Raw genomic sequence first — 16,467 nt, 5'->3', positions numbered from 1 at the left:
CCCATGTTCCAAAGGGCTGCCTGCCATATCAAACACTGTCATGCATGGCTGCTGTTTGATAGTGGGGAGGGGGCAGGACTAAATTAGTTACATGGACATTGCTGTTATTTTATTCTGACAAGTATGCTTCTTCACTCTTGTGACTTTTAAATTAAGATTTCTTAATGGTTCAATCATAAGTTGTCATACTTGATCTACCATCCTTTGAAAAAAAGTATACAACTAGTGCAAATATTAACCAACTGTTGCTTAGCAGCTGCTTTGCCAGTTTGGCTATCTGGCTTGTGATGAATTCTGATGTTGCCCTGTGATAAGTCGGCATCCTCTTGGTGAAAATTTTCCTTTCAACTACAGCAACATTAGCAACCATTTAAAAGTATTGTTGTCATGTTGCTGATGAAGAAAATAAATATATAATTATGTAAGAATATCACCTCTTAGAAAATTATATTTAAAATAGGATTACATTTGTAAAGTGCTATTATAAAATTTTTATATACTTTTATATGCATTTATTGTTTCTAATTAACAGTACACAGTGGAATCAGAGGCATAAGTATGCAGAGAAATACTGTTCACATGTTCTTGGATATTATAATAGTCCATGTCACCAGTGCCATTGCCCAATCTCATGATGATGATTCTATTATTTGCATTTGAAACATAAACGTGTTATTCATTATAAAGTTTGTCCAAAGCATAACGCATGCTGATGAATGCAGTTACCTACATGTAAAGTCTAAGTATGAATTTTTATTTTCAACACAACCCCTCCCCTACACTTTGTACAGCAACCTCTGAAACAAATTTCACTGAGGATAAAGTGAGGTAACTCATAACTCCTTGTAAGCCATCTTTGTTGGATCTGTGGTAGGCTCTGCATTAGCAGTGAACGTATATTTTGCTGTGGCTCTATAAGCTTATGAATGCGAGAACAAGATATCTCCTTTCCCCCCTTTTGATACAACAGGTTTTATTCTAAAGTCCGTCCCCCCCTTAACGAATGATATTTTTAGTAGAGAAGGCTTTCAGTGTTCCAGTTTGTATGAACAGCAATGGAGGCAACTAAGCTGAAACATTAAAAGGACTTCATACTTTTTCTTAGCTTTAAAACCCACTGACGTAATGATGAACAAAAACTTATTGCTGCATGCATAAGCTTTGGATTCATGTGTTTTCTCCTCCAGTATGGTTTTGAGATCAGAACCTTTCAATTTCAATTAACTGCACTTCAGCATTATGCCCAGGACTGAACAAACTGTAATTATACCCAACTGTGGTTTGTCTGAAGCTGACATGTTTTAACTAACTATAGTTAAAACTAACCACATTTTGTCTAGATTTGGACGTAAAGCTTAACTAATTATTCTAAAATGGAAAAGAGACCTTTCAAACTATTCCTCCCGGTCACTGGAGGGGGAGTACATGAGTCCAAAGTTCACTGTGGCTAATGCCTTTAATGATAAGCCATAGTTTATTGTTACATCAGGTTGAAGCCATAGACCAAAGAAGAAACTCAGCTATGTCCTTAGATTAAGAACTCTAACTTTATACAGGAGTCTTATTTTAAGATTTTTTTTAAAGTAAATAACAAGTATTCAAATTACATTGCCAGAGAAGGAAAAGCATTTTAATGAGAAAATAATTAGGAACATAGTGTGACCTGAAAGGACCCCATTATGCAAGAATTTTAACAGCTCAGATAAAAGTATTCACAATCCTAAGAATCCAGAGCTGTAATCTGATGGCCCCCTCAGATGCCAGGCCTTAAAAGGCAAAATGGTCTAGACATACCAGAAAAACAGAATCTTACAACAAAAACCAAAAACATAAAAAATACTGGCCACAATACTAAGAGCACTCTCAGTTATACCAAAAATACTGAATAGTTTCAAGCTTGCCCTGCCATTTCCTGTGCTAGCCCCAAACTCTGTTAAAAGCACTATGTGAAATAAATTGATAATAATAATTTGGCCAAAAGGTAAAACAGAAATTATCAGACTTACTAGAGGTTTTGCTTTCTCCTGTTAAACCTTGTGGAAAGGCACAAATATCAAGTGGATATCATGTTTCAGTTACAATTTTTGTATCGAATACAAAGTAAACATTGCTTTCTAATTATAGGTATAGATGTGGATCAGGGCCAGGAAGTCCCTAAAACAATGAGGAGCCATTTCTAAAACTCAATACTGTCTTTGCATATTTAATGACTGCACCAGCACTTTGAATGAAATACAATGCACGAAACTGCAACAATCAATTTCTGCACTCATCAAATACTGAACTTAAGTAAATACCGGAATTACTGTTTTAAATAAATTTAATTTGAAAGAATAGCTGATCAAGATACATGCTCCAGGAACATTTGTTTACAAATAAGTGCACTAGAAACAGTAAGTCTAAAAATAAAACAAAAATGTTTTTTGGACACAGTGTGTTATCTCTTAAGAGATAAACACCTGCAAACACACACAAAAACAACAACTGGTGGTCCAGAGTCCAAATGATTCAGCCTCAAGATGAACTGAGATACACCTCTGAGGTCCTTCTGAGTTTCGATTATTCAGGAGACAAAATGTTTGAGAATTAGGTTGTAAGAAAACCAAGGTATGACAGTAGTTGCACCCAGTAGTTTTGGAATGCCCTTCCAGCAGATGTCAAAGAGTTAACTATGTAACTTTTTGTAGACATCTGAAGGCAGCCCTGTTTTGGGAAGCTTTTATGCTTCCCCCTCCTGTATTTTTGTTGGAAGCCACCCAGAATGGCTGGGGCAACCCAATCAGATGGGTGTGGTATAAGTAAATCACCATCAGTTATGGGGCTTTACTTTCAGTTACTGGTAAATGTGCCTGATAAGACTGTCAACATTGTAGCCTGATCCTTTGCATTCTTCTTTGGGAGTAAGTTTCCATGAGTTCAACCATGAATGGGGCTTAACGCTTAAGTAAGTATACACAGGATTCCAATTTTAATATTTCAATGCAATATTTTAGAATGAAAAGAAGTTTGATTTAGTTGCTTTTTAAAACAAATTGTAAAATGGCAAGAGTTTTCAGACTAAAGGAAACACTTCTTGCTTTTGAACTACAACTACGGGATATGTTACTTCAACATAGCAGAATCTGAGGAGTTTCTTCAAACTTAATCATCCAAAAATGGGGGAACAAAAAACAGCTTCCGCCTATATTAGATTATGTGGGTGACGAATCTTTCCCTGTTCATTTTGATTTTAGAAAAATTGACATTAGCAGGGGTCAGGTATACAGGGAAGTGAATTAAAGTGGCAGAAAGTGCACAAAATAAGAGAAAAATTAACAACTACCGGTAAAAGTGCTCAAAAGTTTGACCAACAATACATGAAATATTGGTTCACTTGTACGGGGAGTGGGGGATAGTATACCAACACCTCAATGAGCAATATATGGTGAGACACAAGCACTATTCAATAAAATATCAAAAGTGAATGCAGTGGATCCCAAGTGTGAAGACCGCTGCTATTGTATCTTTTAATTTCAAACTGAAGGAAGTCTTGTAGAAAGTTGTCTGCCTGGTTGACCATGGCAAGTAAAACACAATTAGAGGTGACAAGGCAAGGAATTTTTTTCAAGGTTGAATTAAATTTGTAGAGCTTATCTGCACAGCTAATCATTTTACTAGGAGTGACTGTTTTTCCAAGTTTGACAACTGAGCTCCAGCAAATACGCTATCAAGCTAAGGCTAAGATCTAGCTTAAAATATTCTCCACCAGAAAGCCACAGAAAGATAGCATTCCTGATTCTGCAACTGTATCCAAGTCTGTTTCAGAAGGGGGGGGGAGAATCAGTTTGAGGGTCGTATTCCTTTCTGTGTAATCTTTTGGGGGGGCTACCTACCACTTCTAGATGGGACCAGAAGGTAAATTAGGCGGAGCAATGAATATAAATAGTAGAATAGAATAGAATAGAATAGTAGAATAGTTTCTACACACACACCCTCTACCCTCCCTACCTGCAAGCATGAGTTGTTCAAGTTCAAGGACACATTCCAGAAATGCAAAAACTCTCAAGAAAGCATGAAGAGGGCCAAGTGAAGGGTGTGGCCTAGGGCCGGGGAGGGCGGGGTACAAATTTATTATTAGGGAAAATTCCAAAAGCCAGATAGAGATGCTTGGAAGACAACATTCACCCAGCAGGGCCCAATGTTCCCTCACCCCAGTCTATAACAACAACAAAAATGTGAAAAGTATTTAGTTCATACCCTTCACTCAGATCTCTTCTGTGAAGCCCAAATCCTTAGCATTATATCCTATATCTTTCAGGACCTTTGCTGCTTTTATTATAGCAAAATATTATTTCATTTTTGTAGCATATACCCTTAACCCCATGTTGTAGTTAACTGAGATCAAAAGGACAACACTTTTTCTTCCTGAAGGTTCTCAAAGTAATTAATTCTAGTAAGTTGTAAACATGTCCAAGAGGCACTACAGGATAATATGCTAGAATTTGAAGATTCAGGTACTTAATTGCATAGTTACCAATCTACAAAAGCATCAAGTCTCAAAAGCCAGAGCAACAAATAGCCACATAAAGCTCAGGTCAACAGCTGACTGCACAATCTCATTCAAGTACAGGGCGAAAAACAATTAAACAGGCTACAAAAATCCCTAAGTATGACAAAAGTATGGCTAAGTATTGAGGGATAGCAAAATATAGAAGGAACTGCACTTGGGCTACATGAAAGAAGTTAAATAAAGTAGACTTTGTTTAGATTATCTGAACAGATGCTTAAACTTTTTTCTCTTTCATATTATATTCCATTTGTTTTGGTGTTACCTTACACTAACTTTTTATCTTAATAGAATGAATAGGAATCATGGAAATAGAATGAATAGCAACCAAGTGAAGAAGCTGCTGTTTGTGGAAATTGAGTGAAATAGTGGAAGTTAAGTGTCTGGGATGAAGATGCAACATTGGGACTCCAAAGAGGTTGCTGGGATGAGGAAAGCAGCCTAAGATCTTGTGAATTTCAGCCATAAGAAGATATCTCCTTAAGAACTTTAGATGCAGGCATTCCTAAGCAGGAAGAGGAAACTGTAGCCCTCCAGATATTGTCATATTCCAATTCCTATACCCCCCCCCCAGTCCTCCCAGCCATCATAGTTAATGGTAATTTGTGATGGGAACTGTCCTCTAGTAGTATCTGATGGATCATAGGCTCATCAGTCTTTTCCTAAAACACAAACTCAGAATGCAGAGAAAGTATATTGAAGCTACTTCTATTCTTTCTTGACTCTCACCCATTCCTTTCCCAAATGTCTCACTCATTAGAGCAGGCATCCCCAAACTTCGACCCTCCAGATGTTTTGGACTACAATTCCCATCTTCCCCAACCACTGGTCCTGTTAGCTAGGGATCATGGGAGTTGTAGGCCAAAACATCTGGAGGGCCGCAGTTTGGGGATGCCTGCATTAGAGCATGACAAATACTCATTTGACTCAATTGCACAGATCTGAGCTCAAACAAAGAACTCAACCTGAAGTGGTCCTGTGCCGGCAACATCTAAACATCCTCTTTAACCCTTTGCTTACTGCAATATTGAGCCATAAATAAATAAATAAATCCAAAGACCACAGTCATAATTGTACACTACGTCCCTTTACCTGGTTTGAAGGAGCAAGAGTTTCCTTTAAGAAACAGAGTCTAGGCTTGTGAAATGCAAACTTTAAAATCAAATCAATAAGAGGCTGAGAGGACTCCACCTATTTGAGGTTTAGAGATTGTCATTAACTTTGCACAACAAAAATACCTTGCCAGCCAAAATGCCTGGCTGCATGGCCTACACACATAAAAAAGCAAGAAGTAGGGCAGAGAAAGAGAAAGCTTTGTGGCAAATTACTTCAACATGTTCAATATACCAGCAACAGTATTTTCTACCAGATAACCTGTAGCTAACAATTCAAAACAGGCACTCAGTGCTACAATCTATAGAACATGACATGCTTTAGGGAGGTAATGCACTACAGGAGATACAGTATTGATAAGTGCATTAAAATCCTGGACTGCTCAAATAATAGCTCTTGACTGTGGTTTGGACACACTCAGAACACTTCAGCAGCTTTTTCAAATGACTTTTGAAAAACTACCTTCTACCCTTGGCTGAAACAAAGCCACACAAATGTGTTTCAAATTATGTCCCAAAAGTACACCCTTCCTGTGTGTGTGTGTGTGTGTGTGTGTGTGTAATATTCCCTACAGTTTTGAAGCTTCCCACCATAATGTTTAATCCATCTGCCAATAACATGTCAGAAGGCCTCCAAAGCTGTAATAGTACTAGCTATATTGTATTTTTTTTCCCATGGGGTGAGGAGGCCTCTAGCAGATTTTTCCAAAAAGATCACAAATTTCTAACAAAATGAAGGTATAAAACATACAAATTTCCCCTTGTAATATCTTTAGCCACCCAAAACAACTCCAAATGTATCCTAGAGAACACAGAAAACACTGATGACCAAGGCATGCACAACCTGTTGAGAACCCCTGCAACTAGATATCTCCTAAACTTCCAGTATCAATCATTTCATGTGCCTGGTAATCTTAAATCAAATGGTGTAAGTGAAGCCCAGTTAACACCCTGAGTTTGCCCAGGATTATAAGATACTAGACTGCAATTTAGCAGAAGATGCAGTTTTAATTTTAACTAGAACAAGGCAGCTTGCATGTCAATTTTGACAACCAATAATTTGTTTCTGACACATTTGGAGATCACAGTAAGGGTCCCATTCTGCTCTAAAAATAATCTCGGATTCTTCAATCACAAACCTTGCATTTCACAGCTCCAAAAGCAAGCTACACAGTCACGCATTTCACACAATTTGCATGGCTTCACAATGTGGAAAGATGTGCACAATGTACATCTGTCTGTGTTGTGAAGGGATAAGAAAAACAGGAGTTGGATTCATGAAAAAATGTTGAACTCAAGGAATTGAGTCGTATGAACAGTCAGTGAGACATTGACGGAAAGCTATTACATGAAGAATGATTCTCAACTGAGCCCTGGAAACCCCTATCTGATGGAATGTTCACAAATATCATTTCTATTCTATGAAAAATAACATTATCTAACTGTCCCAGTTTGCACACAACATTAAGCCAAACCATGGCTAAGTATCATTGTGTGAGCATGCAGGAACTCAGAGAAAACTGCAGATACTTCACTCTTCACCTTGTCCCACAACTACTGCACTTCCCAGAGCTATCATTACATCCCAACACCAGCTTGCATGGTATTTTATCGCCTGTAGATAAATCATTAACGGTAAGTCAAAAACAAAACTTGCTTTTTCTGGATCAAGACAAATCATGACCCTGGGTTCTGACAGAATTATTATTATTATTATTATTATTATTATTATTATTATTATTAGTATTATTAATACCCTGCCCATATGGCTGGGTTTTCCCAGCCACTCTGGGCAGCTTACAACACATATAAAACATAGTAAAATATCAAACATTAAAAACTTCCTGATATAAGGCTGATAGGCTCTCAATAACAAAGCAGCAGCAGAAACAGGGGAGGAGCAAGGTGGCCATGATTTTTCTTGTGGGTATCTGTATGCTCATGTGTTTATGTTTGCTCTGCTCCCTGATATAAATAAATATTTGGTATGAAGAGGCACATTATGTAGAAAGGCAAGGTAAGGGTTACAGAATTAACCAAGTCCTGAATTGCCACTGAAACCTTTATGGTCTTTTATGGTATAAAAGGAAGCCACACAGCTACTCCTTCCATTTCACATGCCCTGAAATTTTCATTGATTCATGCTTCTGACTGCCAAGTTTTCATGTTTTGCTCCTTAAATATAAGAGCTGTAAACTTATTTTTTAAAATGGAAATACTCAAAATTATCCTCAGATAACTGCACTCCATTGTCACAGTAAACTCTGAATGACATCTCCATCAGTACCCATTTAAAAACATATATTTTTGTAGCATGCTGACATAATAGTTTCAGCAATCCCAATCTGTATTAATCTCACCTTTTGTTTGTGAACTCTCTGCTGCTGGTCTGAGTTTAAATAAGATGTTAAGACATTTGTTTCACTGCCTTTGAAAACAGTTCAAAATGTCAGCTCATGCCAAATTTGGCAGCCAGTTTATTAACTGGGACCATGCTGTCTGAGCACATAAACACCAATTCTAGCTCAACTACACTTGCTGCCAATTTGTTTCTGAGCCCAATTCAAAGTGCTGATTTGACCTATAAAGCCTTATAGAAATGTCTGAAGGGTGGCTTCCCTACTTATGGTACCTGGTACCAACCTGTCATCTAAGAGGTTTTTCCAAACATACACAGATCCTAAAACTATTTTAAATGAATGGAAATGTTAGCAGCACTTTTTTAAAAAACCAAAAAACACTAGTAAACCAGGGAACCAAGGAAAAGCAAAATTGGGCCTTTAGCCATCCCATATCTAAACATGGAGTCTAAACAAGGAGTAAAATTATCTGAATCACACATGTATTTAAATACCACTCCAATGAAATTTATGCAGAATGCTTTTTTTCTTTCTTTTACAGTAAAGACAAATCCACACAACTAGAGTCTCCCATTATCAGACCCTACACTATTCTAGGAATACAGATACAAATAAATTATATGGGTGTGGCTAATGATATGGTTCCTTCAAACATGAACAGTGTCCTAAGTGACCTTCCTATTCAGGATACATTCCAGTGACCATCCAGAATGCTTTTATGTCTCTTGTTAAAGCTAAACACAGTTCAAGCCCCACAACTGGAATAAGAATTCTGAGTATTAAAATATGCAAATTTATAGGGCTGTTTATACGGTACATTATCTGCCCCTATAAACAGCCTAACTGCAGCATTTTGTACCAGCTGAAACTGTAGTCAAGATATTCCAGTCCGATATTAGCTGGAGTTTGTTTACGAGCCATAACTTGTAAAATCATCATGCTATGGTGTGCAGTGGGGAGAGGGAGTGCACAAACCCAAAGTTCCTGGATGATTATGCATGCAACACAAAACTATGGTTTACTGTCAGAACATTTTTTTGTGCTCCTTTGATCTGTACTTCTGAGCTTAAAATGTCATTTAAAAAATAGCCTGTATTCCAGCAGCACATTGTTTAAACACACTGATAAGAACAGTGGCACCTAAGCAAAGCACACAAAGACAAGCAACACTAAGCCAGTCTAAATACCCTCTCTCACACAAACATATCCTTTTGCCAATTACGGTACAACATTTAAACCAAAGAGACACATGGAAGATAGAATATGGACACAATGTTAGGATATAAATCTGAGGTGCCACTAAAAGGTTACAATTAGCAAAACACAAAATGGCACCAAGCCAGGAAAGCAAGAAGCTAATGTTCACAAGAAAAAACAATACTATAGCAGACTCAATACACAAGATTTTAAATATTTTATATTACTATTTTTAAAAATCAAAGCAGTTCATAACATAAAAACATACACTAAAACAATTTTAAAAAATTAAAATATCAGAATTACTTTGTAAAACGTCAGTAGAATTCAGTGTTAATGATTAGGAAACACTCGAGGAAAGACCTTTTCCTCTTTCGATGACAAGCTTCTTTTGAACACCTTCATATGAATCACCTGACCAGTATCTGGCAATGGTATTTAAAGGCAGAATTTTAAGCAAATAAATGTTCTACAGGTATTTGCAAAATGTTTGTAGATGGAAGTCAAATTAAATTCCCCTCCTAGCAGCTGTAGCCATAAATGAAATTTTCCTGGTACTTCTAAATCCTCCAAATCAAAGGGCCACAGAAACATGAAGATAAAAGTATTTTAATGGTGCAGTTCTGTGCAACTTACACGAGTTTTCCTGACCTGGTACTTAATTCTGAGTAAGCATACATAAGACGTATTGTGGCACAAGCCTTTATAGATAAAAAGACTACTAAGTAGATCAGTGATGGGAAAACTCTGACCTTCCAGATATTGTTGAACTGAAATTCCCATCATTCAGAAGCACTGGCCATGCTGGGTTGTACTAAGAGGAATTGCAGTCCAACAACATGTGGAGGGCCACAAGTTCCCTATCCCAGAAGTAGACTGGGTGCATGTCACAATATGCACTAAAAAGACTAAGAAGACAGGAAACATTGGGTCAAGATGAGAAATCAGACTGTGCAAATATATCCATCCATCCATCCAACATACCCTAGAAAAACAGGAAAGGGTCAGAAGATGGAACAGGTGACCTTCTAACATCTAACTGCTGTTTTTTTCATCCAGTCATAAAAGGTGACCTTGAAAGATTGCATAAATCGTCACCTATCACCTAACTGCTTGTTCCCTTTCCCTCCCTAATTAAAATTCTTGCCCAACAGGATCAACTCTGGCAGAAATGGTGGCACCATTGCAGAAAAGATGGGGAAATAATATGTATCCTCCCCCAAAATAGAAAAAACTTAAGTGGTAGTCAGAAGAATGGAAAGGGAAAGGCCAACGTTACCTTACTGATGAAATACCTAGAGAGAATCAATACATAGTTGTGAAATTTGCCTTACGTTTGAATCAGACATCTTCAAAAAGGGATGACTGGGGCAATATATAATGCTGCATTTATTTTAATTGTAACCCATCCTTCTTCTCAAAATGGGTCAGACAGGTTTACTTCTCTAAATCTAAGCTCTGCTAGCAGTTGACAAAAGAAGCCTTAAGGAGCACCTTAAAGACTAAGTGGTTTTATGTGGGAACTAGCATTTTATCTGATGCAAGAAGCATTATCCTCAGTTGCCAGAGAGACACCAGCTGTTGAAGAATGTAAGCAGTTTAGCTAAAATAAAATACATGAACTGCGCCTTATGCATTCCATGGCCTTTTGCTCCATTTCTTTTACAGGGTCTTCTATGCTCCCCCTCCCCCAGGTATGTGTGTATTTGCATCTCTCTGCCAACTGGATAACACTTCATGCAACTGAAAAAAAAAGTGTGTGCTAGTCTATGAAAGCTTCTGCCTCAATGAATCTGTTACATCTTTTAAAAAGTTATATCTATAATCTGCCTGTTCAAACAGAAATCCCACTGAGTTCAATGCAGTTCAATCCTGCAAAACTGGACAGAAGATTGCAGCCTTAAGGTATCCCAAGATTCTCTCCCTTTTTGTTGGCATCTGCCTAATACATTATTCATTTCAGCTATTTTTATCCCCCATCCTCCAGCAACAAATATGGCTAACAAGTTAGCTAAGAAACCCAAAGAGTGTCCGCTAACAAGTTAGCTAAGAAACCCAAAGAGTGTCCACCACCTTAAAAAAAAAAGATTTTTAACAACAACCTTAGGAGGTAGATAAAGCTGGCTGGCCCCAAGGTCACTCAGGGAGCTTCAGTCCTGATTTGGCACTCTAACCACCACCACCACCACTACTACTCCTATTACACTTGAGGCTAATCTTGTGGGATTTGGCTGGGGAGGTAACAGCACATCTGGAACCTCCAAGCCCATCCTCTAAATATGGGAATCTGCGAGAGTCTCTTTGAGAGAATCTTTTGGGTTGACAAAACAAGCCTTCTCCACTGGAGTGGGGGCGAGGTGGGAATAGCAATCACCATGCTATTTGGCCATGGCTCAAAAAAGAAGGGCGACCCACACAGGAGGGCGATATTAAACCCAAACACTCACTCGTGTGTGTGTGCGAACACACACCGTTAACCACCGTGACGATCATAATTAGAAACAGCGATAAGGAAAGGCGACTCTCCCCCCCCTCCAAACGACCCCCCCCTCGCCGCTCGGTACCCACCACCTGGGCGATCTTGAGCCTTCCGAAGGTGCCCCTCAGGTAATCGGGGTCGCAGCGGAGGCCGCGCAGCCCGTGGCCGTGACTGACGGGCTCGGTGGTGGGCTGGTAGGGGCTGCTGGCGCCCGAGATCATGGAGGTGCTCGACGCTTCCCCATCGAAGCCCTCCAGGTCCTCGGCGCGCCTCATGTCGCGGTTGCTGCTGCCTCCGCCGCCGCCCTCCTTCTCCTCCTCCGCCTGGGGTGGGGTCGGGGCCGCCTGGGAACTTCGGCTGGCAGAGGAGAAGAGGAAGGGGAAGGTCTCCTCTTCGCTTCAGGCGGCGGGCGGGGAGGGCGAGGAAAACAACAACAACAGCGGCAACGGTGGTGGCGGCGGCGGCAACGCCGAGGAAGCGGGAGGCATGTTGGGTCGCCGCCGCCGAGGCTGCCGAAGCGAAGCGGAGCGCCCTGCCTTGCCTTGCCCTGCCCTGCCCTGCCCGCTTCGATCCCGTCCGCCGCGGGCGTCTTCCCTTCCCTGAGGCCGGCCTTCCGCCTCAGGAGCCCCACAGCGGGCGGCGTCGCCTGGGTCTTCGCTTCCCGCCTCTCTCACGAGGTGAAGCTGCAGCTGCGGCCACCAGAGACGACGACGCCGTTCCCGCTGCCTGCCTGCCTGCCTGCCTCTCTCCCTCTGGGACTTGCCGCTGCTCCTCGTCGGCGGAAAGGGAGGGAAGAGGAAGAGGGAAAGCCCGCCCTGAAGCGGAGTCAAGAAGGGGCTCGGCCGAGGAGGCGGCAGCCGCCGAGGGTTCTGCCCCCTCAGGGAAGGTCCTGAGCTGGACTCAGGCCCGGATCCTGTGGGGAAGGCAAGGGCTGCGCAGAGGAAGGCCGCCGCCGCCGCCTCGCCATTTCCTCACTCCCTGCCAACTGCGAACGCGAAGTTTATAGAGAGGGAGAGAGAGGAATAGGTAATGAGTGTGTGTGTGCGCGCACACACACACACATATATGCACAAATACATATACAGTACACAGATTTTTATATACAGTACTCGCTCTCCCCACATACAGTATTCAACTGTTAAAGATTATTGGGGGGCGGGGTTCACCTGTTGAATTCTTACCGTAGGTGCCAGATGGAGCAGAACAATGACGCATCAGTCAGCTGCGTCCTGCAAAGTTTTCAAAAGCCACAAATACTCATAAAGGTATTTGAACACTTAACATTGAAAATGCTGATACATTGCTACACCCCACCCCAGTCTCCATTAACAGTGCAAGATTCCAGTGGTCCAGGCACTAAACCCCAAGGTTTATATTTCCTTTTAAAATAAGGCGCAGCAGAGATGTCTTTAGGATAGGTGGCTTATATACAACCTGGAGAGACATGCAGTGTTAACACTCCAAGAGGTTCTTGCTTCTCCCATGGCCAGTTTTGGATGCCACCAGAAATCTACCATGGCCCTCTGCTCAGCTTGCTGCATTTTACAGGCTGCCACTTTACTCTCCAACTTGCCTCCAAGCCAGGTGCAACCTTAAACCACAACGCTCCCTCCAACTCTGGCCTTTGTCCTGCTAACTAACCCAGAGCTGACCCCATTGATGACTGGCAGAGAGACTTTGCCTTTTTAATGGCTCATCACCTTGCATTTTGTTCTCTGTGATGGCTCTTCTCCCAAGTGATTTCCTCGGCACAGAAAAACTGGTTTGGCCTAGATTTTGATCCTGCTAAATTCATGTGTTTGGCAGCCTCTCTTAATACGCCAAGCATTGATTAAACTCCAACAGCCACTAGAACCAGAAAATTATGGGAGAATCTGGCCCCCAGGAATTTAGGGGAGTCAAAGCACCCACCCATTAACTCATAACAATATGAGTCAGTTCTTCCTGGTTTTTCGTTGTCTTTATCGAAAGGGAAACATGCTTTCCTTTGCAGCCTTTGAAGATGTCCATTCATGTGTTTTAAGGCCTTTCTATGCTCAGTAAGCTCTCACAGCTGCTGATTAGAATGCACATCTTATTGGAGGAACAAGTACTAGCCTAATTGGTTGATTTTCCATCTCACATCTGTAATGAAAACTTCTGCCAAGGTAGGTTTTCAGTTTCCATGTCAAAAGGGAACCTTGCATGAATCAGAGATACAACACAAGCAGTTTTAAAGTATTAACACCCCGGATCTAAGCTCGTTTACTCAGAAGTAAGTCCCACTACATTAAATAGAATTTACTCTTAGCTGCATGGGATTGAAGGTTCAATATTTCCTACCTATCCAAGAATATATAACCTGTATTCTGGGATCTGCTCATTTGCAGCAAATAGCAGAATAGCCTTAAAGTGACCGTTCTGCTCTTAAATATGATCTTAAATGCAGGAATGTGGCTTGAGTGAGTAAAGTGTATCCCAGCCATTTTATAGAACTGTGACACAAAAACAGTGTTTTGGATTATTAGGGCTGCATCTTTTTATGTTACAGTATTTTATATTATGGTAAATTGCTTCAGTAGCTTCTGGCTGTGAAGCAGTTTATAAATCTACATCTTAACCAAAAGGCCAAGAAGGAATAAATCTGCAAAATTAATTCAAATAAGTTGGGATTTTTTTGAACACAAGAAGGAATTTAAAACATTACAGTTTAAATGGACATGAAATAAAACCTTGCATTAGATACCTGAAACTGTGGGGGGTCACTTACAGTAATGAATCTTAAGGCAGAGAAATTCTGGAACAAATTTCTGAAACATGCCTTTGTTATCCTTCCTTATAATTACAGGAATTTAATGTGACCTGTGTGAGAGAGAAAGACAGATATAGAGATATTGTTGTTGTTTAGTCGTTTAGTCGTGTCCGACTCTTCGTGACCCCATGGACCAGAGCACGCCAGGCACTCCTGTCTTCCACTGCCTCCCACACTTTGGTCAGACTCATATTGGTAGCTTCGAGAACACTGTCCAGCCATCTCGTCCTCTGTTGTCCCCTTCTCCTTGTGCCCTCCATCTTTCCCAACATCAGGGTCTTTTCCAGGGAGTCTTCTCTTCTCATGAGGTAGCCAAAGTATTGGAGCCTCAGCTTCAGGATTTGTCCTTCCAGTGAGCACTCAGGGCTGATTTCCTTAAGAATGCATAGGTTTGATCTTCTTGCAGTCCACGGGACTCTCAAGAGTCTCCTCTAGCACCATAATTCAAAAGCATCAATTCTTTTGCGATCAGCCTTTTTTTATGGTCCAGCTCTCACTTCCATACATCACTACTGGGAAAACCATAGCTTTAACATAGAGATATAGAGATATGAAACATTAAAAAAAACACTTGTAAAATTGACACTGGCAGTAAAAGCAAGGAAACTCACAAAAAACCCCAGAACTGTCACAGCATTAGATTATACATTAAAGTCTGGACAAATAAAAAGGTCCATGTTTACCCCATAAAGCTCGTAAAGCGGTTTTTAAAAAGAGATGATGATGATGATGATGATGATAATAATAATAATAATAATAATAATAATTTATTTGTACCCCGCCCATCCGGCTGGGTCTCCCCAGCCACTCTGGGCGGCTTCCAGCAAAGATTAAAATACAATAAAATGTCACAAATTAAAAACTTCCCGAAACAGGGCTGCCTTCATATGTTTTCTAAATGTCAGGTAGTTGTTTATCTCTTTGGCCTCTTGATGGGAGGGCATTCCACAGGGCGGGCACCACTACCGAGAAGGCCCTCTGCCTGGTTCCCTGTAGCTTTGCTTCTCACAGTGAGGGCACCGCCAGAAGGCCCTCGGCGCTGGACCTGTGTCTGGGCAGAACGATGGGGGTGGAGACGCTCCTTCAGGTATAGTGGGCTGAGGCTGTTTAGGGCTTTAAAGGTCAGCACCAACACTTTGAATTGTGCTCGGAAACTTACTGGGAGCCAATGTAGGTCTTTCAGAATTGGTGTTATATGGTCTCTAGACAAATTCATGGAGGTAAATGCTATCAATGGCTGCTAACTATGATGGCTATGCTCTGCCTCCACTGTCAGAGAATTATGCTTCTGAAAATCACAGGAGAATGCACTTGTGCTCTTGTCTTGCTTGCAGGCTTCCTACAAGTTGGCCACTATGAAAACAGGATGAACTAGATGGGCCATTGACCTGATCCAGCAAGGTCTTATGTTCTTACTTAAGTTATGTAAATCTGCTTCAAGTTCCTTATATCCAAGATCCAATCAGTTGATATACAAAGTTTAGTGTAATTTGACTTGAGACAGCTTTTCCTTTTTCACTGCATTTTTTTAAAATCAAGCATAAGGCAAGAATAAAAGACTACTTGAGCTGCTGGGAAAATAGCTTATTTATTTCCTGGGGGAAAATTATTGAAGGCAACATATTTTTGGCAAGCTATAATCTCTAGTTCCCTCAGTTGGAAACAATTGAGCATATAGGACACTCTCATCATTGAAAAAAATGCACATTTAATAATAATTTTTAAAACCCTTATTCTGAGTATATACCCTTTTATCACATCTGATCATGAATGAATCCAAATAAATATTGCCTAGTTCAAAATCTGGGTGTAAAAATCCATAGTTGCCGGTAATAGGTTTATAAATATTGGGAAAAGGTTTGTTTTTTAAAAAAATATGTTCTAAAGCCTGGATGCCAACAGAGATGAAAGCAAAACAGTCACACCAGTGATGCAAAGCTGAGATGGGTGCTGCTGTCATTTAGGAACGATCAAAGGCTGCC

The 16,467-nt window shown here is 40.5% G+C and overlaps 1 protein-coding gene across 1 annotated transcript in view; it reads right to left on the bottom strand.

The window, feature by feature from the left end:
• Positions 1-12,683, bottom strand: part of CMTM4 (CKLF like MARVEL transmembrane domain containing 4) — a 28,936-nt gene extending 16,253 nt beyond the window's left edge. Inside the window, exon 1 of the mRNA XM_035119433.3 lies at positions 11,784-12,683. Within this exon, the coding sequence (XP_034975324.1) occupies positions 11,784-11,969 (186 nt within the window). The 5' untranslated portion in view covers positions 11,970-12,683. The remainder of the gene's footprint in view (positions 1-11,783) is intronic.
• Between the last annotated feature and the right edge of the window lie 3,784 nt (positions 12,684-16,467).

This window comes from Zootoca vivipara, chromosome 6, assembly GCF_965207765.1.
Source record: "Zootoca vivipara chromosome 6, rZooViv2.hap1.1, whole genome shotgun sequence".
NCBI lineage: Eukaryota > Metazoa > Chordata > Lepidosauria > Squamata > Lacertidae > Zootoca > Zootoca vivipara.
This window is presented reverse-complemented; position numbering and strand designations above follow the sequence as displayed.